Here is a 24,410-nt window from a genome sequence, read left to right as displayed (position 1 = left end):
GATGGTGGCGGCCCCTGGGAGAGGCGGTAAACGCAGTCAATCCAAAAATCCAATATGGCGCCGCTTGTTTAGGCGGCTGGTTTCTGCCGGTTGCTCGCGCGTTCCTGGTGCTGGCGGCCGCTAACTCGATCCTAGCTTTGTAAATACTGGTGATTAACTGCTCCCGCGCTGCATTCACGCTTGATTTCATAAGTACTTGCGGAATCTACTCACTCGCTTTTGTATTTCGATGTGTCTGCTGATGTAGCATGGTGTATGGTTACAGTGGCGAGCGGCGCGACTGGCGCTCGCTCGAGAACGAAAAGCGTAAATGGTTTTGTACAAAGAATAATTTATTAGAAGAACATCAGCAGTGATAAACTATGTTCAAAAAGTGATTTTAGGCTTCAGTGGCATTGCAGTATCAGTAACAGGCATCCTGAAAATCAAAATTAAAACAAAATTGACCATGAAATGCAACATCTGTGCGAATAAATTGAGCCTGAAAAAAAATCTCTGCCTCTCCCGTAACCGAGAGTAGAGTAAGCATGAAATGTTTAGGGGCATAACACGAAGCGTACGCGGACATGACGAGACGCAGGCCTGACAAGAATGCATATGCAGCGCGTTAGAAACTGCCTACAGTGCGTAGAGGCGAAAGCGTTTTCCGCACCGCTTTGCCTATGTGACACTGGTGACGTCACCACTGGATTACGTCAAACACAATTGATGACGAAGTAATGACAAATTACTAATTAAATTAGTGACTAATTATTGATTAATGACTAAATACTAATTGACTGCTAATTAATGACGCTTAATCTTCGCCTTTAGGAGTGGAACGCGACAGCGTGTTGTAGCGCTGCCAGGCAGTCCACGGAACGCAAGAGTGGACACTCTCATAGGGCCCTGCGGCCGAGCTTCTGCACTGCCGCCAGCGCCCCGAGCGGGTGGTCAGACCGCTGATTTCGTCCTCCGAGATTTTAGGCTGACCGCGTCCAACGTTGCCGCGGCTCGGTTTCAGTCAACGTTGGTTTCAGTTTCGTCGGGGGGGGGGTCAGACTGCTATGTTCGTCCTCCGAGATGTTAAGCCCACGCGTCAACTTTGTTTCAGTTCCGGTTTCGATAGCAATGCTTTCGATTCTGATTTACGTTTGGCTATTTAAATATTCAACTACATGTTCTAGGTGCAGCCCCAGGGCTTTAATATTTCATTTCTAACCATGCCATACATATAAACGTGATGAACACTCGTATCGCAGACTTTCACTTGAAATACACCAAGCTTCTCGACGAACCTACGCAAGCTGAATTAGTTTATGCAGGTTGAAATAATGCAATCAGAGCTGTTCTTAATTTTGTGCCGTCATTGAGTCGCCTCTTTCAGTTGGAGACATATAAGGGAATGGTTTCACACAGCGTTTATTTTTTCGCGTTTACAATTTTGAACAGTACAGAAAAAAAAATACTTGATAACACACACATTTTATAGAATACATCATGATACAAAGAGCAACAAGAAAGAAGTTATCGTAAAGCCGATGGCACCACGTCACGAACAAAAAACTATTGCACATACGCTCTACGGGTTTGTCATCCAAAACATCACCTGTGCGAACAGGAGTTGTGTCATGTGCTTCTTTGCAGCAGAGAGAACCAAGCAAAGATAATTCGCGCACCAACTTAGCACAGCCGCACAGCTGCCGCCGGTGACAGAAAAACGAAAGCAGACGACGCGAAACGAAGTTGTAAACGCTTTATTGCGACAGACAAAAACCGAACTCGTTGAAATTGCGGAAACTTTGTGCAAAGAATGTTTTCTATGTCTAACATTAATAACGTGGTCAAGAAAGTTCTTTTAAATAAACTGCGCTGCCCCCTGCACTCCTCGGTAGAGGGCTCGTTTCTCCGGTGGGGGCAAGATGGCGCCACGAGTACCATTGCAGCGAACAGCGAAGTCTTTCCGTTTCGGTTCTCCGTCGCCGCAGACGATGGAGATTTTCAAATAATTCTGACCGAATCAGGCGAGTACCCCACCTAAATGTAATATAAAACAAAACTGATCACTCATTGCAACCTCTGTGGAAAATTTGAGCCCGAATAAACGTGCGGTTACGCCGAGAGATTTTTGTTTCGATTTTCTCTGATTTACGCAACACGCGATATATGGATACGGACCGCTTAGATACAACCCAATGGACGTGTGATAAGCTGTCGACCTTTGAAGCAGAGTGGAAGCAACGTAGGCCGCCTGGCGGGTGGTCAGACCCTTTTTGCTCGGCCGCGAAACAGCTTGAGTGTCCGCTCTTTACGTTGGAACGCCACCACCCGTTCGGCGCGATGCCTTGCCCTTTGAACGCGACGCTTTTTGAGAAAACGAAATTACGCAGTAATTCTCTGTCTCGGTGGACACCCGAACCGCACTGTACAGGAAGGGAGGAACGCGATCCCTTGCCCTTTGAACACAATGGTTTTTGAGGAAAGGAAATGGCGCAGTAATTCTCTGTCATCTCGGTGGACACCCGAACCGCACCGTAAAGGAAGGGAGGAACGCCACCACCCGTTCGGCGCGATGCCTTGCCCTTTGAACGCAACGCTTTTTGAGGAAAGGAAATGGCGCAGTAATTCTCGGTCATCTCGGTGGACACCCGAACCGCACCGTACAGGAAGGGAGGAACGCCTCCACCCGTTCGGCGCGAAGCTACCGGCGCTTGTATGCCGGTCCTGTAAACCTAAAAACGCCATTATGTAAACCTAGAAGACATGAGCGCACAGAGAATATATAGAGGATAAAAAAAAAGGTAACACGGTAGGTAGAGCTAGTATACATAATCGAATTCTACATGACTGAATTTTGTACACAACTTTGTAAGAGATTCAGGTAAATAGTAGGGAAGTAAAACATCTGACATGTATTGAAATGCATCAGTCTAACACACGCGGAGAAAGGCAGCGAAAATTTTCAACTTTTGACTCGTGCAGAAGAAATCACAGTGCATTGGGCTAGGGACAACATAATATATGCTGCTGTGCTAGTGCTTAGTATAAAGACTCAAGAATTAAGCTCAGTGTATGACTCGGCATGACGCCAATGACGCAGCTGAAGAGTCATGCCTGCCAATACAAAATCGCTAACGAGTCCGTAGAATCTGTATCATCCTTCAAATATACTTAGGCATCACATTATCTAATGACGTACCTAACATGGAATGCACATGTTGCTAACGTGATATCTGCTAACAAAACTCTGGGATTTCTTAAACGTCACCTTCGCCTCACATCACGTGAAATTGCTCGCCTACAAGTCACTCATTAGACCTAAACTTTAATATGCATCCGCCGTATGGGACCCGCATCATATTAACCTCGTAAACGATCTAGAAGCCGTTCAAAACCGCGCTACAAGGTTCATCCATTCTTCTTACTCCTACGACGTCAGTGTTTCAGCCCTAAAAACTAAATCAGCACTATCGCCTCTTTCCGTTCGTCGTCGCATTGCCACGCTATCACTGTACCACAAGTTCTTTTATTCATCACTTAACCGTGCCCCTTACATCACGCCAGCATCATACATTTCTCACCGCACTAGCCACACGCTTCAAGTTTTTCGCCCACGTGCCCGAACTGTTACTTTTTCAGCCTCCTTCTTCCCACGTGCAGCTAAAGATTTGAACGGCCTTCCCCAGCATATATATCGTCGACATCACCTGTCCTTCATCATTTGCTAGCAATATAAACATTTTTTGTACATGATCACAAATTGTATTGTCTTGCACCGTTTCTGCTCATCCCACCCCTTATGTAATACCCCGCGAGGGGTCTTTAAGGTAATAAAATGAACTGAAATGAAATGTCGCCGACGTCGCCGTTTTCGCTTGCGCGGCTGTCCGGGCGTCGTCTGCTTGTCGTCTGCTGCCGCGTTACCCGCGGCGACTAATTTCTTTGATATCTTATTTTTAATACCTATGGCTGGTTACAATTTAGTTCATAAGCATGTTTTTGTTATTGATAGTGGTCGAAAAATTTCACTTTTATTAAGATTAACTGCAGTGGTTTCGACCAACGTTACTAGAACCTACTTTTGTTCTAGTAACGTTGGTTTCGACCGTGGCGGCACCCTCGGCGCGGACGCGCAACTTGCGTGCACGTGCACCGCGTCATCGTACACAATCGTACACAGACACCAGCAAATGGTGCAAACATGCATGAGAGACACTAAGCGACAGTTGTAGGCGTCGAGAAATTACAACAATTTAAAACTGAAAAAAGGGTGATTTCAATACAGTAAGGCTAGCATTAGAAAAATCTGCTTTGTCTGTGCCTGGCAGCACTCTCTAGTACTCTGCTTCAATAAAAACGCTTTTAACATTTATCCACTATAGGACAGACAGCAGACGACACCGTTGAGTTCGCTGTCGCCAGACAACACAACGACCGCCTCTTTACCGCGGTTTCCTTCAAAAATTTGTGGCAACGAGCGCATGTTCAGAGTTTTTTTTATCCAGGTCCTGAAATTAGTGCGTGTTGCTCTGCATTTGTGCATGTACCTCAGCACCGCATCGGCTCACCCTTCAAGCCATGTAAAATTAAAATGATCAGAAGGGCAGGAAGAAGGCTACCGACCACAGTTACCGCTGAATGTGCCGAACAAAACATGCTATAAACATTTTTACAAAAGAGGCAATCGTTTAGGATTGGTCCCTAAGGTTGGGAACGCAATTGAACGGTCGGTCGCAGTGTCGGTGGCATGGTTAAAGTGAGCTAGAATAGCTCACTTTAGCACGGTGTAAGAAACATTTCTGTCGTCTGTGTCGTCTGCTGTCTGACCGTGGTCGGTGGGTAGGTGAGTGGATGCATGTCATGCGTCATGCTTTGGTGTTATTTTTGTTTTAAAATAAATATCGTAGTAGGTTGTTCGGAACCACTTATTTATATTACAAGTAGGAAGAGGAAAGAAATAAATAAAAATTAGGTTGATTCTCCAGCACCCTGCGTCAGTAAATTCGTGGAAGCACATAAGCCCCTCGTATTCATCCATCCATGTAGCAACCCTAAATCAAGCGTTCTCCCCCACGCGTGCGGTCGGTGTGGCGAAGTTGTTTACCCTCCGCAGTTTGTAGAAGTTGCGCGGAATCTGTAACGATTCATCATCTTACGTGATTGCCAACAACAGCCAACGGCGATGTCAGATAACAATACAATATCGTCTGCGAAGGAGCTTCAAGATGCAGTCTCGAAAACGAAGTATGCAGTCGCTACTTTTACAGCTCTCCGACGTCTGCTTGCAGGAATGGTTATGATGCTTGCACTCGGCCGTATGCCGAAAGTTCGAGAAACTTCGGCCGTTCATCTGAAGCGCTAACCTATATCGTGTTCTCCCATTTGTGTATATTTACTGGAAGTGCTAGGCGCATCACCGACTCAAACGTTGGGGTCGTGATTCACTACTCGTTTCGGAAAAAAAACCTCAACTAGTAAAGGATTTGTGCTTCAGCATCGTTAGGTATCCTTTGTGGTCTGTGCACACCTCCTCATTGAATCTGCAGCACTTGAATCTGCAGCGATCGCAATCTTGTCGCTGTTGTGCAGTTGGTTAACGTAAAGCAAATCTCCCTCTTTTTTTCTTTTCCATCGGCCGCTGCCATCATCACGTTCTAAGCAATTTCTTGGCAATTCCGCAGGGACAAGTTGCTGGCCCTGTACTTTCATGCGAGCTGGGCGCCCCAGTGCAAGCAAGTAGATGACTTAATGCCTGACCTGACTAAGGACAAAGATTTGGCTCTGACTAGCTTCTACAAGGTGAGGTCTGTTTCTTTTTTTGTTTCTAAAGCATTTTAACGTTCGAGCATTCCGTGCGCAAGGATGCTTCTTAATAGCTTAATTCACCGCACGAAAGCTTTCGCACTCTCCACACTGGGCAGGTACGACGCTGACCGAATTGCGCGTGATCCCAGGAACAAAATGTTAATTGCAGGTCGACGCTGAACAAGCGCAGGACGTAAGCTTGAAGTATGGAGTCTCCTCGGTGCCAACCTTCGTCATTCTTCTGGTGAGTTCACTTGAAAGATGTTATTCAATGCTAGTAAGAGCCCGGAAGGGACGCACGCCACCACAGACCTGTCCTGGTTGTAGAGAAATCACAATTCGTGGTTTTTGACTAGAATGCCTCGATTATGTGATTTTGTGATTAACAAGCTGTTGCTTTGGTCTGTGTTGCACAGAAGAAAGGAATGACGTCGTAAGCTTGTATATGTGTGCTTCCCATCTATTGAAAATTCTTTCTCCTGGAATGCTGGTAGCAACTCCAGAACAGAAGGATGTGAAGAGAAGAGCACACGGCTGCTGCTTGGTTCGTTAGTTTTGTCTCTGCCTAGCACATAATGACACCGATCTCTGCAGCTCTCCAAGCTTGATTTTTCTATAGCTGGGCCGGCAGACTGCATGATGAAGTTTTAATTAGCATATAATGTACTATTATCTGGGCCTGTATAAGTAAGTACCCTAGGTCTTATAGATAGGTAGTGATGATAGTTTCTCATTCCTGCTGGTTGTGTGGTTACGTAGATGCTAAATGCATTGCTAGACAAAGCAGGCCACAAGATGCAGTCTCTATCTGAAGTGCAAACACACCAACCCTCTTGGAGAAAGAATTTTTGATGAGTGGGAAGCACAGATGTTCCTCTGATATGTGATAAAACTTTTTAATGTTTGTTAAACACATGTTGGAGGTATCTCTGATATGAAATGCACATAGTGTAGTGTTAAAAACAGATGTAAGGCCCCGATAAAAATTAGATTGTGTGTTACAGACATTCAGAAGTGCATTATTACACAAATCTGCAGATTTTTACAGTAATCTGAATATGATCACTTTCCTAAATGGACACATTCACTTGTTTTCAGTGTGCTTGATGTTCTTTGGAAATATTTCAGAATGGTAATACTTTGCAGAGGTGACTACAGCACACCAATTAATGAGCACAAAATTTCACTGCAGTTTGACAGGCAGTTCAAAATTTCAGCTGCGCCCACACCCCTCCTTGAGTGTGGTGCCAAGTGAAAGAGGAGGGTCGTATATGTTGCTTATTTCGCCAGCATGCAGCAGTGCTCATTTAACTTGGAAAATTTTTGCAGAACGGGCAAGAGGCTGGCAAAGTGGAAGGAGTGAATGTGCCAGAGCTGGTGCGCAAGTTGAAGTTGCTTCAGGCCAGGGTTGATATGGCTCCACTCGTGGCTGGCGAGAAACGGGTGAGTAAACGGGCCTTTCATGCACCACTTTAAGGCACAGACATTAAAGGTGCACTGAAGAGGAATCTGAACTCGTCTTTTTGCCGCGGGAACTCAATCTACACGTTCCCAGCGTTCTTAGAAACTGCGACTTATTGCCCTGTGTGGCCAATTTCCTTAATTAAATCGAATTAATGTCCAGCTCCCACCTTTATTTTTTGAATTCCCCCCTTACGGTGGGCGGAGTCGACCAACGCGTGGAGTGCCTTTCAGCCAGCTCCGTGGAGGCTTTGCTTTCGCTTTAGTTTGTTTTTGAGGCTTCCGTGAATAAATAGTTTCATTCGCAGATAATATAGCCGCAAAATAAGCCCGCAGAAATAAAAATACGCGCGGGTATTTTGCTTCCACGGACTACTACGTATTACTCTGCCGATGGCAGAGCGGCAAGCCGCCACGGGACTGGGTGAAAGGCACTCCCCGCGTTGGTCGACTCCGCCCACCGTACGGGGGAGAATTAAAAAAAAAAAAGGCGGGAGCCGGACGTTAATTCAATTTAATTAGGGAAATCGGCCACACAGGGCAGTAAATCGAAGTTTCTAAGAATGCTTGGAACGTGTAGACTGAGTTCCCGCGGCAAAAAGACGAGTTCAGATTCCTCTTCACTGCACCTTTAAGGACAGTACAGGAACTGGTAAGGGCGTAACAAGTCTCATGTCATGTCTCTTATGCTACTAGTATGACCTGCTAGTCAAAGCTTGTACTTTAGTTCGCTTGTCCATTATGGAGGTGTGAATGCAATATGCAACCTCTATAAATAATTTGCACATACTAAACCAGCGCACATCTGAAATGATGGTAGCCTGAAGGGTTAAGTTCTACACTCATAAATAGATTATTGCTGGGGCCTCACTCATTTTTTACGTATACACACAACTGGTGCTACGGGCACTGTGCACATTCCATCTGAAAATACTGCTCTCCATAGACTAAGTGCTGGGAAGGCAAGATGATTGGTTTTTAGGAAACTGGCCGAAAAATGAGCCTGGCCCACGGTGTTACTATAAATAAAAATAAATAAAAAAAGAAATCCGCTGTGTCCGTTGGTTTCTGTGGCTGTTGGCTTCTTTCTCATATTTATAACGAGCCCCTCATTTTCCCTTCCCTTGTTTGCTTAATTGCTTAGCGAGGGTCTCGGTTCTGGCAGCCATAATGCCATAGGAGGCATAAGAGGGTGCTCACACAGCTTCCACTCTTCCCGTTAGATGACGTTCTACGTCACACCAGCGGTACCTCAGGACGTGCTACGTCCACCGCTTACGAACGCGGGTGGCGCTGATGAACACTCTCAAGTTAGGTTATTTGTAAACATAAATACCCCCAAAAGCAGAAGACTTGACAGCCGTCGTCGTAGCTCAGAGGTAGAGCACCGGACGCGAAATTCGGAGGTCGTGGGTTCGGATCCCACCGGCGGCATGTGGTTGTTTTTTCTTCTGCTTTTCTTATCAATTAGCTTTAAGCGTTAATATATTCAGTATTATTCTAAATTGATCAACACCACAAAATAAATAAATTAAAAAAAAAGAAATCCGCTGTGTCCGTTGGTTTCTGTGGCTGTTGGCTTCTTTCTCATCGGTGTTACTTCAAGTTGGTTGAAAGGACTGTCAACTGATTTTTCCTGATCTTTTTAAAACTAGGTGGAAAGCTTGGTGTTGTGAGTACAGTGGAACCTCGATTATACGTCCCCCGGTCATGCGACGACCCGCATTTTACGACGAATTTGTGCGGTCCCGGCAAAACCCCCATAGAGACAATGCATTAAAAACCTCGGTTATACGACGCAAATTTTAGGACCCCGCTTCGTACGACGGCTGGCTCGTACCGTCCGCCAAAAAAGGTCGTCAGCAAACGCAGGCCGGGATGTGCCGTATTTTCGCGATTCTAAGCACCCCCCCTATTTTCGGAAAAAAATTTCTGAAAAAAAAAAAAATGCATGCGAATCTAAGCACCCCCGTTTTTGCGCGGAAGAGAGCGTTGCTGAGGACGCCAAGTGCACTTGCTCTCTTTTTCGTCGAGCCTGTGCAGTCGGAGTCCCAAGGAGGCGCGGCCTGCGTGTTGTTGTTGCGACTGAGAGAAGGATGAAAAGGAAAGCGCACGGGCCCGCCTACTGGCGTGAGCCAAGCCACCACCGCTGCCGAGGAGAGTTAAAAGATCAGAGGAAAGATAAAGAGAAAAGATAAGACGCGCGTCGGTCGCAGCAACAGATGCGTCCGCAGGAGCCGACGCTGATGAAAAAACAGATAAGCGGGCGAGGCCGCGCTCGCCCAAGCTAGGACAGCGGCGTCCACGGCGCTTTTTGTAATGGAAGTAATGGATGCTTGTGCCCCACGATAGAACTTCCGAAGAAGAGGAAGTGGACAACCTTGCAGAGGTTTGCGCTCCCATTCCTAGTTACGCGGACGTGTTGCAGAGCGTCGACAACATCCGGCGTTTTGCTTGCGCGCGCGACGATGTTGGCGACCTACTGCCGGACGTGGCAGCCCTTGAAAGAAAGTTGATGCGCCGAGGTTGGGCAAAGGTGCAAAAAAAAAAAAAATTACCGATTTTTTTTAAACGGTAATAAAGATTTTTTTGCAAATCTTTCAAACAAATGCTGGGTTTTGTCTTTTTTAATCTGATTGGCGTACTTGCCGCGGGCTTGAAGCCGGTCAACAGTTTTCGGCGCAAGGCCGAGCGCCACTGGCCGCATTCTTTGATTTTCGATTATACGACACCCGGATTATACGACGGTTTCGCGCGGTCCCCTGAACGTCGTATAATCGAGGTTCCACTGTACCTGGTCTTGCAATGGTTGCATTGTGCTAAGTGCTGTGAAGCGTTTTTTAAAAGTTTTTTTTCTGTTTAACACACATGCTTATTTTTATGTCTACTGATGCTGTGGACAGCAATGAGTGTGATGGTGATTAGATGCTGGTGAAATTAACAAACCAGAACCAAATGCACTCGTGCCACTAGAAAGCACGCATGGAACAGTGTGATTGTAGTCTGGCCACATGCCTTCAGGGTTATGGCATTGCATCTGTGCAGTCATATATATGTATACGCACTTGTACACTCTTCTATGCTATGAGATGTGTAGACATTTAAATTAATGAATGCTCATATGAGGAGGACACATGGCATGCAGCGATTGTGCTGACGTTCCACTGAGAAATGGCGCTCCATTGTGTTTTATACCCCTGTCACACGGGCATTTCGAAGGCCCTCGAACCGATAGTCTATCGACTCGAAGGCGATCGAGCGCTGCTACACGGCCAGTTTCAATGGCCATCGACTCAATAGTCTATCGAGTCGACGGAGCAGCTCGGAACTCTATCGAGATTTCGAGGGCCTTCGAGCGTTGCCCAAGGTTGCTAGCATTGCTTCGAACGACAACAAACATGGCGGCGCCCTTCAAAGCGGGACCCCTCGCTTCGGACTGAATTCTCGTTGTTGCTGCCTTTTTCTGTCCGTTCACTGGTCATAAATGAGGCACCGGTCTTTCGCTTCGTCTCATCTTGCCTACAAGAAAACGTATAAGCGATAAATTTGCTTTATTTTTTATTTAGAGTGACGATTCTGCCGCTGCTAGGCCTAAGAGAGTCGGTTTGTTGACAGTAATGGTTCCCGTTTTGACAACCAGATGGCGCCACTAGAGGCCGAGTTTATTTTTGCGTCTCTGCTGGCATACGCTGAACTAAATGTGGGAATGCCCCTGCGTTTAGCGTACGTAAGCGTGCATACGCTCGTGGTACGTAGACAGCACAAATTTATGCTCTTTTCTCACTGCATCTGTGTACGCCGCGAGCGGCGACGTGGTGCGCACAGCGAGAAGCAGCAGCGGCGCGCCCGTTCCAACTCGCCCGGGAGTCAACAGATGAGAACAGGTCCTAGTTTTTGCGGCGAGCGAATCCGCTTCGCTTGGCGGATTTTTGAACAAGTGTGAACACGCCTTATGACTGCAAAAAAGTGTATTTCATCATTTCGTTAAGTTTCGTCAATATAGTATTTTTGTTATTTGCGCGAAACTGAACGTAGCCATTGTGGCGCCACGCGAGCTTGGCGTAAGACGCGAGAACGATTTCAATGGCCATTGAGATTTGCCGTGTAGCAGCTCCACAACTCCCTCGAGTTCGATGGCGATCGAAAATCTCGATGGCCCTCGACTCAATGGTCTTTGAAACTGGCCGTGTGACAGGGGTATTAAACAGTTTCTCATGTTGAATGAAATTAGGAATTCCTTTTTAACTTTTACTATAGTGCCTGATTTTATTAATATACAGGTCAGTCATTTCTACCATAATTAAAGCAGTGTACAATAATCTCCTATTCACAAATTATCAATGAAACTTTCTTAAGGCCGTGCACGTCTTGTACCTGTATTCTAATGTGCTTGACTTTACTGTGCTCCGAAACTCACTTTCACACATTTTTAGGCACTAAACAGCTGCAAGTATAAAGAACATTCATTTTGTGTAAATAATAATAATGAAAAGCATGCCTTTTTGCTTGAGTATCTTTTTCAGTTTTTACATTGCAAAAGCAAGGTTGCCATTTTTCTTCGTACAAGTATCCGGAAAAGGAGAAGGATGGCTAGCGCTTGACCACTGTCTCTATGAACATGTTTTCTGTTATGGGTTAGGTGGATACGAGAAAAAAAGTATACAGATAAATTTTTGTTAAACTAAGAGCTCAGCATTTTTGCGGCAATTCATTTAATTTTGCTGATCTATTTGTGCTGGAGTAAAACTAGGAATGCCACCCACCCATGGAAGGTGAAAGTGTGAAACAGGAAGCTATTGCTACTTTTTTGGCAAATTTGGTTTCAAGAACTAAAATTTTAATTTGCTGTTGCATACTCTCGCACTCTGAGAGTACACCTGGTAGGTGTCAAATGCACTCTGTCAGGCTTGACCTTGAACCATACCTTTTCTAAAATGTCTCTTGCTATGGGAGGGAATTAACTGTATATATGGCAGAGTTTAGTCATTGGCACAGGGGATGCAAGAGATGCGTGGAAGGCTTAAAATTCTTTGTAGATCTCCTCTGTTGCTTGTTTATTATACCTTGTAGGCTGTTAATGTGCTTGCTGCAGTAGAAGCAGTGCCAAAAGAGAGCGTCTGGAACCCATAGCCCATAGCCAGCGCATTAATTCGTTCCTCAAGCAGCATACCTATTTCTTTGCTCTATTGGGTTTAAGCTTTTCTGTCATAAGCAGTCAAAAAGTGCAAATATGTGGCATTTTTAGAGGGTGGACCAGAAACAAGCTTTTACAAAAAAGAGGCTCTGCTGCTAGAGCCAGCTAGATGTGAATGCTTACTTTAGGCACAACGAAAGAAAATGCGCTGAAATCTGACAGTGAATGGCTTATTCGTGACATGCTTGTTCTGTGTGTTCCTGCACAACCAAAGCTGCGCATTTCTAAAAAAAGAAACGAACTTAATCAACTTTTTCATTGAAAGTCTAAAGTGGGCACATTAACCATGTTTAAAAATTTACAGACAATTATAGTAGCCGGTAATGCGAAACTTGAGTGAAGATCTTTACACGCCACCTGCCAGGCGTGTCTATTCCTCCGCTCTCGTCATGGAAGGTGGCATGTCGCTATGCCACTACCTGCCACGGTTATCAGGCGGCATGTTACGCCGACAACGCCAACGACTGTGACTGCAACGCGGAAGCCATGAATGGATGCCTAAGAGCTGCACTCTAAAACAAAGCCATACCTTTATTAAATCGACTGCTGTAGTAGTTGTAGGACTATAATGGCATTACTCTTGGGCTTGGCACCTGCAGTCTTGCCTCCTCTCCCCCACATGAATGTACACCCCACCGCAGTGGCTCAGTGGTTACGGCGCTCGGCTGCTGACCCGAAAGGCGCGGGTTCGACCCCGGCCGTGGCGGCCGAATTTCGATGAAGGCGAAATTCCAGAGGCCCGTGTGCTGTGTGATGTCAGTGCACGTTAAAGGGACACTGAGGAGAGCACTATTAATATATTTTTTATAGCAAAATCCGATAGTTCGGCATGTCATGGCTTTGTTGCCACTTGGCCGGCAGCGAAAAATGCATTTATTTCTAAGAAATTTGGATTCGAAGTTGAAAAGGTTTTTCCCGCCGCTGTGATTCAAACTTGGGATTCGGCTATGACGACAGAGGACTAAGTGACGTGATGCAGACTCCGTGATTTCTGACGGCCAGCAGTGCGGCCTAGCAGCAGCCGAAAAGAAAGCTACCGCCGGCCGCACGTTGAAGGCATCTATCGGCTATTGCGGCCGTCGCTACAGTCGCTTCGCTTACGTTTGCACCGGCGTTTTGCGAGCGTTACGATGGATCTCGTTCTCGAAGTCGTCAACGAAGTTCTCGCAAATAGACACCTTTAGCATACCGTGTACCTTGATACCGCTAGCGGAATACCGGGAGCCCGCCTAACGCCGGCGAGCAGGCGCTGATTGGTCCCGATGCTTCAGGCGAGCGCGTAGCTGCCCGGCACGTGGCGCCATCTGGCGACGTCAAGGAGATTTGCGCATGCATTGGCTGCGCCTCAGTGATTTGTGCTTCTCGTGTCCTAGCGTTGCTAGAACCATTGGTTCTAGCAACACTGTTTTGTTATATGACGTCATGACGCTTGTACTTGCGAGTTTGGCCTGTGGCGGCGATACCTGTATTTTGGTTCTTGCTCTTTTCTACGTTACAAGAGCTTTGTTGTCAGTATGAGTGGCGTTTTTGTAATCAGGAGCTGGTATTCTGTCGATACAAGCCAACTTCAATTTCTCCTCAGTGTCCCTTTAAAGAACCCCAGGTGGTCGAAATTTCCGTAGCCCTCCACTACGGCATCCCTCATAGCCTGGGTTGCTTTGGGACGTTGAACCCCAATAAACCAAACCACATGAATGTACATCTGTCCATGGCCGCGAAATTATTCAGAAGGCTTGAATTCTATCGTTTATGCCTATTTTTTCACAGTGCGCCTTATGACAGCGACGAAACAGGCAAGAAACATACGAGCTTCGCCTGTACCTTACGGGATGGTGCAAGACGTCAGTGGGCTGATGGCGGGACAGGTCTCAAGTGGTATCTCTGCGTTCTACGCCTTCTACGAGGAAAAAAATTAAACAGAAAAGAAAACGCGAGGACTCGGCCTTTCAGTTTCTTGATGAGGTGTGTTGTAAAAACAGCGTAGCAGTTCAACTCACTGTAGCTTTGTATTCTGTGAGAAACAGTGCAAGGGCTCTTTAACTTGCTAGCAGTCTGTAAATACATGGCCTGTGGTTAAGCCACTGCGTGATGTGTGGGGGAGCCATAACTTCGAGATACTTAAATTGTGTCATCATAATATTTCAGGAGGTCATGCAAAGGCTACAGGCGATCATAGCAAAGGCTCCCTGCATGCTGTTCATGGAAGGCAGCCCATCTGCACCTGCTGCAGGTAATTAAGACAGAAGCCACTGCCAAAGCCTCCTCTGAACGCATTTGGTACTTCATCATCTGTTTTCAGGCGAGAGCTCAGAAGCCGTTGCCCTGCTTCAAAAGGCAGGCCTCAAGTTCGAGCATTTTGACATAACTACGGACTCTGCTCTGCGCCAAGGTAAGGCTCTTGCTTTCCCTCTTGCCCTTGCCTGAAGTTAAACGTTATATTATTATCTTTATGCTTATTTCGTTTTTGCATAATGTACAAACTTAATCTGAAAAAAAAAAGTTTACTTGGCTTTATCAAGAAAGCATGCCTTTACACCCTAGCTTTCTCCTTTGTAAAGATGCAAAGAGCTCGAGAACTTTAAACAGACTCTAATAGCCGCGAAAAGAAAGTACACAGTAGCATTGTTTATGTCACACGACGGCGTTTCCCCACACGACTAGCTCTAACTGAGTTTAAAGAATTGCAATAATTCCACTCTTCACTTTTGTAATCGGATGTAATGGGTGCTGTCTCATCATCATCATCATCATCAGCCTGACTTCACCCACTGCAGGGCAAAGGCCTCTCCCATGTCTCTCCAATTAACCCTTTCCTTTGTCAGTTGCCGCCACCCTATCCCCGCAAACTTCTTAATCTCATCCGCCCACCTAACTTTCTGCCATCCCCTGCTACGTTTGCTTTCTCTTGGAATCCACTCCGTTACCCTCAAGGACCAGCGGTTATCTTGCCTTCGCATTACATGCCCTGCCCAAGCCCATTTATTCCTCTTGATTTCAACTAAGATGTCATTAACCCGCGTTTGTTCCCTCACCCACTCCACCCTCTTCCGATCTCTTAGCGTTACACGTACCATTTTCCTTTCCATAGCTCGCTGCGTTGTCCTTAACTTAAGCTGAACCCTCTTTGTTAGCCTCCACGTTTCTGCCCCATAGGTGAGTACCGGTAGGATACAGCTGTTGTATACTTTTCTCTTCGGGGATATTGGTAAGCTACCATTCATGATCTGAGAGAACCTGCCATATGCGCTCCACCCCATTCTTATTCTTCTAGTTATTTCCCTCTCATGATCCGGATCTGCTGATCATGATCCGGGTGCTGTCTAATGCTGTTATATTAACTGAGGACAGTACACAGACACTGTACAAGATCTACTGTTGCAATTGCACAGCCTTTTCAACTTCTTGCTAAGAGCTATCCTGTTGAACATCAAATTTGAATAGGAGAGTACCACAAGGAGAGCATTCCTGACAGATTATTATGTGATTTCTGTGAAGATTTCTTGGAACATGAGCAGAGCGCAAAGCAAGTGAGAAGTTACTACAGTAGCTTGTTGTCTGTAAACTGCGTCATTTGCATTATCGTCTTGAAAGTTTTGAAATTGACTTGTTCTGTTTAGATTGCTGCTGTCTGGTATTGTGTCATTTGTTTCCACAAGTGCCTTTCAAATGGAGTAATTTCATTCTAGAGCTCATCGTACATGTGGCAAGCAAAGCGGCTTGCAAGTACCCTCTCCTGTTTTGCAACGGGAAGTTTGTTGGTGGCTTCGATGAAATGAAGAGGCTGAACGAGCAAGGAAAGCTTGCTGACTTATGTGCCCCTGGGAACCTGACGCAAAGGTACTTTTGTGCCACAACTTCTTGCTTGATTACTAAGGTGTGTTAGTGTGGAAGAAATAGGGCTGCCTGCTTTGTGCTGTGAAAGCTTTCAGGAGCATTTGACAGAACTCCATAAGTTGTTTAAGTAGCTTGTGGTGCCAACACCTCAGTGATAGCCCTTCAAACATTTCATGCCGGGAGTCGCATTACCTTGCAATCAGAAGTGAGTGCTGTCTCACTCACTGAGAGTTGGCATGTGAGTACAAACTCACATGTGCTTTTTAAGGCGGAAGCCTTTAATGCCTCATCGTTGTAAGCAGCAGTTGTCGACAGAAAATGTCACGCTTTTCAATTGGTCGAAACGGTCGTGACGTCACAGTGCGCAAATTTCAAACGGGGCCAATTGTACTTTGGCTACTAACCATGCAACCAATTAAAGGAATCGTATAGTGATGCTCCAAGTAAGTGGGACTGAGTTTAGTTAATTGCTTACTTAATCAATTGGCGTAATTAACCTTTCTAGTCCGACCAGATAAGTAAAAAAACCGAGTAGGAAATCTGCCGAGCTTGGGAATCGAACCCCGGTCTCCGGAGTGCGAGACGAGCACGCTACCACTCCGCCATGCCAGCTCGATGGTTTGGAGTGAACAAAGGCGCAGCTAGTGAATATGGTGTCTTCGTTCACTCCCATCTTCCTCCCTTCCGGTTACGTTACATTATGAGGTTTAGGTGTCCACCGAGATATGAGAGACATATACATTTCCTTTCCTCAAAAACCAATTTACCGACGAGCAAGGCGTACAACTGAACATGGCGTTCTATGGACTCTCTGGCAGCGTTGCAAGACGTTGTCGCGTTCCGCTCTTAGAGGCGAAGCTTAACATCTTAACCACACATCAGTGACACAAGCAGCAACACTGTGCTTAACTCTTTCGCTACCGCGGAAAAATGCACGATTTGGAGCGTACTGAAAAAAAAATGTTTTTCTCAAGAACTAATACACCCAGCACATATTGCAATGCATGAAATTGTAGCTTATTAGTTACACTTCTGAATGAAACAAACACCAGAGTTGTGTGTGCAAAAGTAAATGAACATTTATTTGTGAAATTTGCTAAAAGCACAAAAAAAGCATATCGCAAAAACAAAAATTACCGGCTGCACTAAGCCCGAACTTGATTAGAGGAAAACTGGAATATACAAACTGTTGCACATGTTTATAGCTGTCATTATTCACAGTTTCAGGTATGAGAAAAATTTACTGCACTTTCCATGGCTTGTCAAGTCAGGGGTCATGACTGTGGTGCCACTGTGAAGAGCAATCAGAGGTGAAGATGTGAAGCAGAGGTAGACTGACAAGTGCTTCACATAAGGTTTTATCTTTGTTCCTCCCTTGTTCTCTGATAGTCGAGCTTGTAGTTTCTTCTTTTTTTCATTCTTTTCGGTTGGTGTTGAATGGATTGTATGGGAGGATTGGGGGCGTGGACTTCTTTTCCGTCATCATACCCGAAGATTTCTTGAATGAGCTACTCCCTGAAAACCAGCTGATAAAATTTGGCGTTCTAGGCAAGCTCTAAATCATCAGGGTCGATGAAATGAGTTTTATCGATGTGGTTCAAAAGCCAGGACACTTTTCAAGTGTTGCCAATAGAAGCTGCCGCCACTGAATCATCCGGGTCCGTTACGTGCAAAAAAACAAAAACAAAAAATGCGAAAAACCAATTTTGAGAAATGATTTTTGATGGCAGAAGGCCAGAATAGATTATTCTGGTACTTCAGTAGAGATATAGTCGTGGCAGGTCTACAATTCCAATGTATATGATGATTCCAATGAACATCAGAATCTCCAACAGATTCACGTCTTCCCATGAGCCGTCACGCCGAATTTGCTGAAAATCTTCATCCATGCATACTTATTAGTGTTTCCGTACACGATCTTCATCATTTCCGCTGTGAAGAGCATCAAAAAAAAGTCGAGAAGTCGAGCGAATCTCCGAGCGCCGCTCCGCAGCGATGTGCCGATATGGACACCGAGCTGTCGTCTTGGTTGAAAAACGCGACGCGACCTTGAGCATTTGGCAAACTGTCTTCGCCATACGTTGTCAAGACCCTGAAGCACAAAAATAAACCACTGTCATCAATTACAAACCGTATGCACCGCAGAAAACACACAGCGAACGAAAACAGAACTTACATGCAAGTACGCGCTGACGTTCCACGCTACCGAGGCAAAGTCTCGCTGCCGAAACCGAAATCCAACGTTTGTACATTGTTGCCCGACTAATAACCGCTGCTTTCGTCGCAAAAAACGAAACCGAAACCGGCCGACGTGCTCGGTGTCAGCTTTCGTTTCCGAGGAGCGCGCGGCGACGCAGACGCCATTTTCTCCGGCTGAGGGTGCTGTGGCCGTTCAAAGTTTTATTTTTCACGGCGCCCCCTCATGTCAAAACACTGAAACCAAGGCTGCAATCAAAAGAGCAGTTGTTGAGCTCGCTAACTAGATGGCAGAGCACGTCCACAACGCTCCAAAATTAGCTTTTTTGCGCGGGCGATTTGAATCGATCATATGCGAACGATCGCCTATGGCGCGGTAGCGAAAGAGTTAAGGCTTTCGCCTCACCGCACTTTAGGTCAACAAAGTGCCCCCCTGAATTTTTGTATGAATAGATGGAGCACTCATTGGTTTTGATGAAATAAGATGGTTTCGGGGATAGCAACTATATTTTAACGCAACAGCATTAGAACGCAGGAAACGTGGCATCAACTTCGGTGTCTGTTGCCTGGATAGACATCATTAACCGCAACCAAAAATTCGCAAAAAATGCCCAGAGAAGCAGCTTAGGGGGCAGGTGGGCCACCTAGGTCACGTGACCTTGTGGCGTCATCACAACCTGCAGCAGTGAGGCACTGATGTTGATAAGATCCAGCTGCAAAAGTTGCTTTATTGCTTCAAATATAACAAAAATATGTGACTGACAAACCTCTTCATTCAGTCACAGAAATCACCCATAACAGCTGCGATGTAATAACATGCTACCAAGTATCAAAGAAAGAAGGAAAGCAGAGCAGTAATATGCGTTGTGGGGCTAGTTGGTTCATACTCAGATTTCTTTTATGCGCACAGAAAGACGACACAATAAGACAAGGTAGACAGGACGGAGCGCAAACAGGATTGCGCTCCGTCCTGTCTACCTTGTCTTATTGTGTCGTCTTTCTGTGCGCATAAAAGAAAGCAGAGCAGGTTTGTGGGAAAATACCCAGATAAACCTGGAGCTTTCTTGTCTAACGACACCTTTCATCACCTACGATTGCTTTTTCCGAAACATGTACATTTACCGTACCAATGGCGATAATGACTCTCACCATGCCATTACAGGTTGGAGCAGCTCATCAACAAGGCGCCTGTGATGGTCTTTATGAAGGGCTCGCCAGACGCACCCCGATGTGGCTTCAGCCGAACTCTCGTGGAACTCTTTAAGAAGAACAAGTATTTGACTTCTTTCATATGTTGTGTGTTTGCGTGTGCATGTGTGCATTTTGGAAAGTTCCTGTCTAGTTGCAGTAATTCAAGCCCCCCCCCCCCCCCTCCCCCCAAGTGTTCATTTTTTCTTACTTCACCGGTTCAAATCATTCAGTATGATTGACTGTGAGCAACAGTCCGTTAAGCATGCATGCAGCTATTTCTGGATCCGCAACGCCGTGCTCTGTGTAACTGAGATGTTATACTCCATTTTAAGATTCAGCTTTCTTCCGCTGCACAGCTTTTCTTGAACCTCCTACGAAAGCTCAGTCCGGTTGCAATAACATTGAGCAATGCGTGGTTCTTCGTATAAGTTGCACATCAAAATGGTGCTCTAGTCATTGACCTCATTAATGAAAGGGATAGTGGTGGGTGTGGAGACAACAGCCATTCTGATGAACTTTTCTGACCTTATTTAGATCTTATGACATCTTTGCCATCTCATGGATGCTAACTTTTCATAATATCTAGACATATAAGGGCAGTGCTTGAGATCTCTGATCTCGTGCATTGCCATTTTAAAGGAGAAGACTGTGTGCAGTAAAAGCTCGTTAATTCAGCCCTCATTAATTCAGAAGAAGTCTGGCTCATTCGAACTGCGGGCTTGGTCCCTGCCAACGCCCATGGAAGTCTGGGACATCGTATGCTTGCTAATTTGGACAGTGTGAGTCTCGCTTCGGTTAATTCGAACAGGCTTCTGATGGGGGCCACTTCCAGGTATGACCGGCGCAACCAGACTTTGTGTATGTTGAAATGAAAATTGGGGTAGTTAGTTGGGGATCGAACCCATGACCCTTGGGTTGTGAGCCAGACAGGTTACCTATAGGTCAGTGAGGCATGTTCATGTCTAGTATGCTTACTGATGTGTGCTAATGAGTGTCTGTAATTAGAAAGAGGTGCTAATTAAGAAACAAAATACCAAATAACCATTCATGCTGTCACTTAAAGTGAAGCTTAAGTGTCTCCCTTATTTTTGCTCTCCTTCTGTTTATGGGTAGCTGCAGCGATAAATGACATTGTGCACTTCAACATCACCGTTGACACTGCCGCTGCAGAAGTATTCGCATGGAGCAGCTTGCAGCATATAAACAAACATAGCCGCCCAACCACTCTGTTGGCTGTTAGCGAGAGTGGCAGTTTTCGTTTTTACAGTGCAATTTGGTGTGTTTCTTATGAATAAATGAATGACTACCAAATTTTATGGGCAAAATAATACTGTAACGCTTGTGACGCTTTTGTAATTTATTTTGGATGGGTATTCTCGCCGCATCTCTGGTATTGAAACAATACATTTGCTTCAAGAGCGCATATGAACGGGTTCCACAGACTCATTCGCTCCCTAGTGTTGTTTTCATTGAATGTCATTGTATTTTCTTGTGTGGTAGCAAACAAATGTCATTTTGAACGAGTGGTCCATACCTCTTAATGCTGTGATTCCTGTGCTCAATGTTCTGCTTTAACACTTAAATAGCAGTTTCATGTTAAAGAAACAGCTTGACGGATAATGGAGCTGAGGACTATGAGTGGAAGCGATTAAAGTCTCGCTTCATACCACGTACCCAGTTTTACTGTGGCATTTTCGTTGTCCCTAGCACTTGAACTTTTGCAGTGCGCTACCAGGCGGTGTATCGCATCATGGTCCTGGGCCCCAAACACAGTTGAGAGTAACGTGGAACCTCCACTTCTGTTGATTTGCACAGAGCTGCTGCCTTAGTCACAACTTGGTCACAAGTGTAAATAAAGGAGGCTGCATGTCCGACCAACCATTTCACAAGGCCACCACACCTTGTTCTTTCAGCGTCACCTATGGCAGTTTTGATATCTTGATGGATGAAGATGTGCGACAGGGTCTCAAGCAGTACTCCAACTGGCCAACCTACCCTCAGGTGTATGCCAAAGGAACACTCGTTGGTGGCCTCGACATAATAAAGGTATGCCTGAAAACGGCTTGGTACAGCAAACGCCCACCAATGTCACATTGTCATTGTCGGAAGGCATGTGTTTGTCGCAGCACTGGTACTGGATGCTACACCTTCATGCACGTGCAGTTGTATGCACATAATATAAGTACCGCATTTCCACAAACATGTGGATAGACCCCATTACCGACCTTTTAAGTGCATGAGGTCAGCTTGTGAACTATTTGGTACATGGTGGGAAAAAGTTTTTCCTCTTTACTTTCTTTTTTAAATGCATATGAGGTAGATGTTTGCATCCTTGGGTCATGCCACCTGCCGTATATTGTCGTGTATAAGTTTACCTTTTTTTTTTTTGCTAAAATGGCCATCCAAAATTTAGGGGTTGACCGATTTGTGGGGTCCAAAGTAGTGTCTGTAGAGCCACGTGTAGTATGCGCCCTGTGCCAGTGCCTGTTTGTGGTAGAATGCATGGAGCTCCGTGTGCTAAAAAAAAAAATTAATTCATTTGCACATAGACACCGCTAACTAAAATTCAGACAGTGAGCTGTTTAGCCGGCTCACTCGCTCTAATGGTTGCTTCTCTGGTCAAGTGGTAGACAGTGCGAGAGCAAACTCCCGGCAACCTTCGAAGGAGCATAATTATTCAGAACCTTTATTAAGCTATAGGGAATCTCTCCAACATTTGAGATTAGCAAGGAAAGTGTGCGCCGAGCTGCACAAAAATCTAAACTGGAGCAAGGGGCCATCCTAAGGAAATAGTGATCAAATAATTATATAAACCCAGTCAAATTCACCTATGTGTTTCCAAAAGTTTGCTTGGGTGATGTTTAATTTGGAAGTCTCAGAAGCCTTAACTTTGTTTTCACAGTGCTTGGCACCCTTAATTTTAACTCATGAGTTGCCAAAAAGAGGCGTCCTACTATTGCTGGAACTCAGCCTTGAATTTAAGATTGGTCATGTTTTTTGGAGAAACCCAGGGGCAACAAACCCATTCGTCCATTTGACTCAGCCCATTCAAAACTTGTAAAAAGGATTATAGTTCAAGCAGTGTTCAAAAATTCTCTCACTAAATCCTGCATTCATAACAGGGAACAGTTTGGGAGGGTACGGATGTAAAAAACAAAGGGAAGCTGCTTGATTAAGATCCCTGTCGCGTGGCTGTTTCTACGTCTTCTAGGAAACTTTTTTTTTTTTTAAGCATCTTGTTCAGTGTACGACAGCTGCCGACATCAACGCCTAGCCAGTGGTAGGTTGAGGGCTTTCTATTGCCTTAGAAGTGGACTTTTCGGATATGGTTAAGTGACATCTTTCTACTACAGTGGCTTCTGTTCACAGTGCAGTGAATTGTTGATCACTCAGTTCTTGCTGATGCTTGACTTGATTACAGCACTGCAAAGCTTGCCAAGCGATCTTTTTTTCTTTTAAAGTTGCCGAAGTGGGCGAACGAGTCATTCTGTTCAGGGTTCAGCTTTGCTTGCCTAATTTGGCACATCTTTTCACTGCATCACCCAAGCGAGGCAAATTAAGCTCTTCATATCTTTCTGTAAGGCGAACGTAGCAGGGGGTGGCAGAAAGTTAGGTGGGCAGATGAGATTGAACAGTTTTCGGGGATACGGTGGCCGCAACTAGCAAAGAACAGGGTTAATTGGAGAGACGTGGGAGAGGCCTTTGCCGTGCAGTGGGTGCAGTCAGGCTGATGATGATGATCTTTGGGTAGCAGGAGGAAAAGAAACTTCCAGTATTGCAGAGAAGCAATAAAATTACTAGATCAAATAGCCTAGGGACAATGCTACATTCAAAAGAATCCTGGTTCATGTAAACTAATGGACTAATTTGATAACTGAAGAGAAACTACCTGGTTCATGTAAACTAATGGACTAATTTGATAACTGAAGAGAAACTATGTGATGAGTTACTAACAGGCTTCACTTGCACCATGGTGTCTATGGCTCGCTACCGCAGAACTGCAATTTTTAATGCCACAGGAGAGGACTGTATTGCCAACTTCTTTTTGTGTGTGTGCTTTCTTGCAGGAGCTTGAAGAGTCTGGAGAACTTACGGCTGCTCTTAATCCTTGACAACCTGGAGGCTCATACTTCCTTTTCTCTTTTTGCACAAATAAATTGTCCATTCTTAACTGGTCAACGGGCTTACCTGTGGTCTTCTGAACAGAAAGCTGGTTTAAAGCCATCGTGCTCGCACTGTCGAGTGAACCTACAACAGTCATGGCTGTCGTGCTGCTTTTGTTCATTACTACTCCCTTTGTTTCCTCTCATTGTACTTCAGTAAGACATGCTTCAGTAGTGTGTTTTATGCCAGGTTCACATGTAAGCAATGGCTCAGCAAAGTTCTGGCACTGTTTAGCAGTGGTTGGCACTGCCTCAGCTAGAAAGCAATACGAGCGGCGTGTCAACACCAACAGGCTAGCCAGCATCCTTATATAGGCGTGTGTGCTTTCTGGATCAGTGGTTACAGTGCTGCTTTGTTGGTGTGGTGGCTCGGTGATTATGGCCCTCGGCTGCTGACCCAAAAGATGCAGGTTCAATCCCTGCTGTGGCGGTCGAATTCCGATGGAGCTGAAATTCTAGAGGCTCGTGTGCTGTGCGATGTCAGTGCACCTTAAAGAACCCCAGGTGGCGGAAATTTCCGGAGCCCTCCACTTACAGCATACCTCATAGCCTTAATTGCTTTGGGACGTTAAACCCCCATAAACCAA

The 24,410-nt window shown here is 45.5% G+C and overlaps 1 protein-coding gene and 1 non-coding gene across 3 annotated transcripts; both read left to right on the top strand.

Annotated features, from left to right (window-relative positions):
• The first annotated feature begins 5,029 nt into the window (after positions 1–5,029).
• Positions 5,030–23,839, top strand: LOC149359890 (glutaredoxin-3-like). 2 transcript variants are annotated; one of them, XM_089572022.1, is made up of 10 exons: positions 5,030–5,223; positions 5,661–5,778; positions 5,954–6,028; positions 7,114–7,227; positions 14,585–14,669; positions 14,739–14,828; positions 16,126–16,276; positions 19,632–19,742; positions 21,574–21,706; positions 23,728–23,839. In XM_089572022.1, exons 1-10 carry the CDS (start codon positions 5,162–5,164, stop codon positions 23,770–23,772), a joined length of 984 nt encoding a protein of 327 aa, XP_089428148.1. In that variant the 5' UTR covers positions 5,030–5,161; the 3' UTR covers positions 23,773–23,839. The 2 variants fall into 2 exon arrangements, with proteins under 2 accessions (XP_089428148.1, XP_089428149.1); XM_089572023.1 differs by lacking the exons at positions 21,574–21,706; positions 23,728–23,839 and adding an exon at positions 21,476–21,527.
• TRNAS-CGA (transfer RNA serine (anticodon CGA)) lies at positions 8,608–8,679 on the top strand. The gene has a single exon. It is a non-coding gene; the product is annotated as a tRNA-Ser (tRNA).
• Positions 23,840–24,410: the final 571 nt, after the last annotated feature.

The sequence above is a fragment of the Amblyomma mixtum genome, chromosome 2 (assembly GCF_055824585.1).
Source record: "Amblyomma mixtum isolate Tamu chromosome 2, ASM5582458v1, whole genome shotgun sequence".
In the NCBI taxonomy this organism is placed as follows: domain Eukaryota; kingdom Metazoa; phylum Arthropoda; class Arachnida; order Ixodida; family Ixodidae; genus Amblyomma; species Amblyomma mixtum.
Note: the sequence above shows the minus strand (reverse complement) of the source record. Positions and strands in the feature narration are given on the sequence as shown.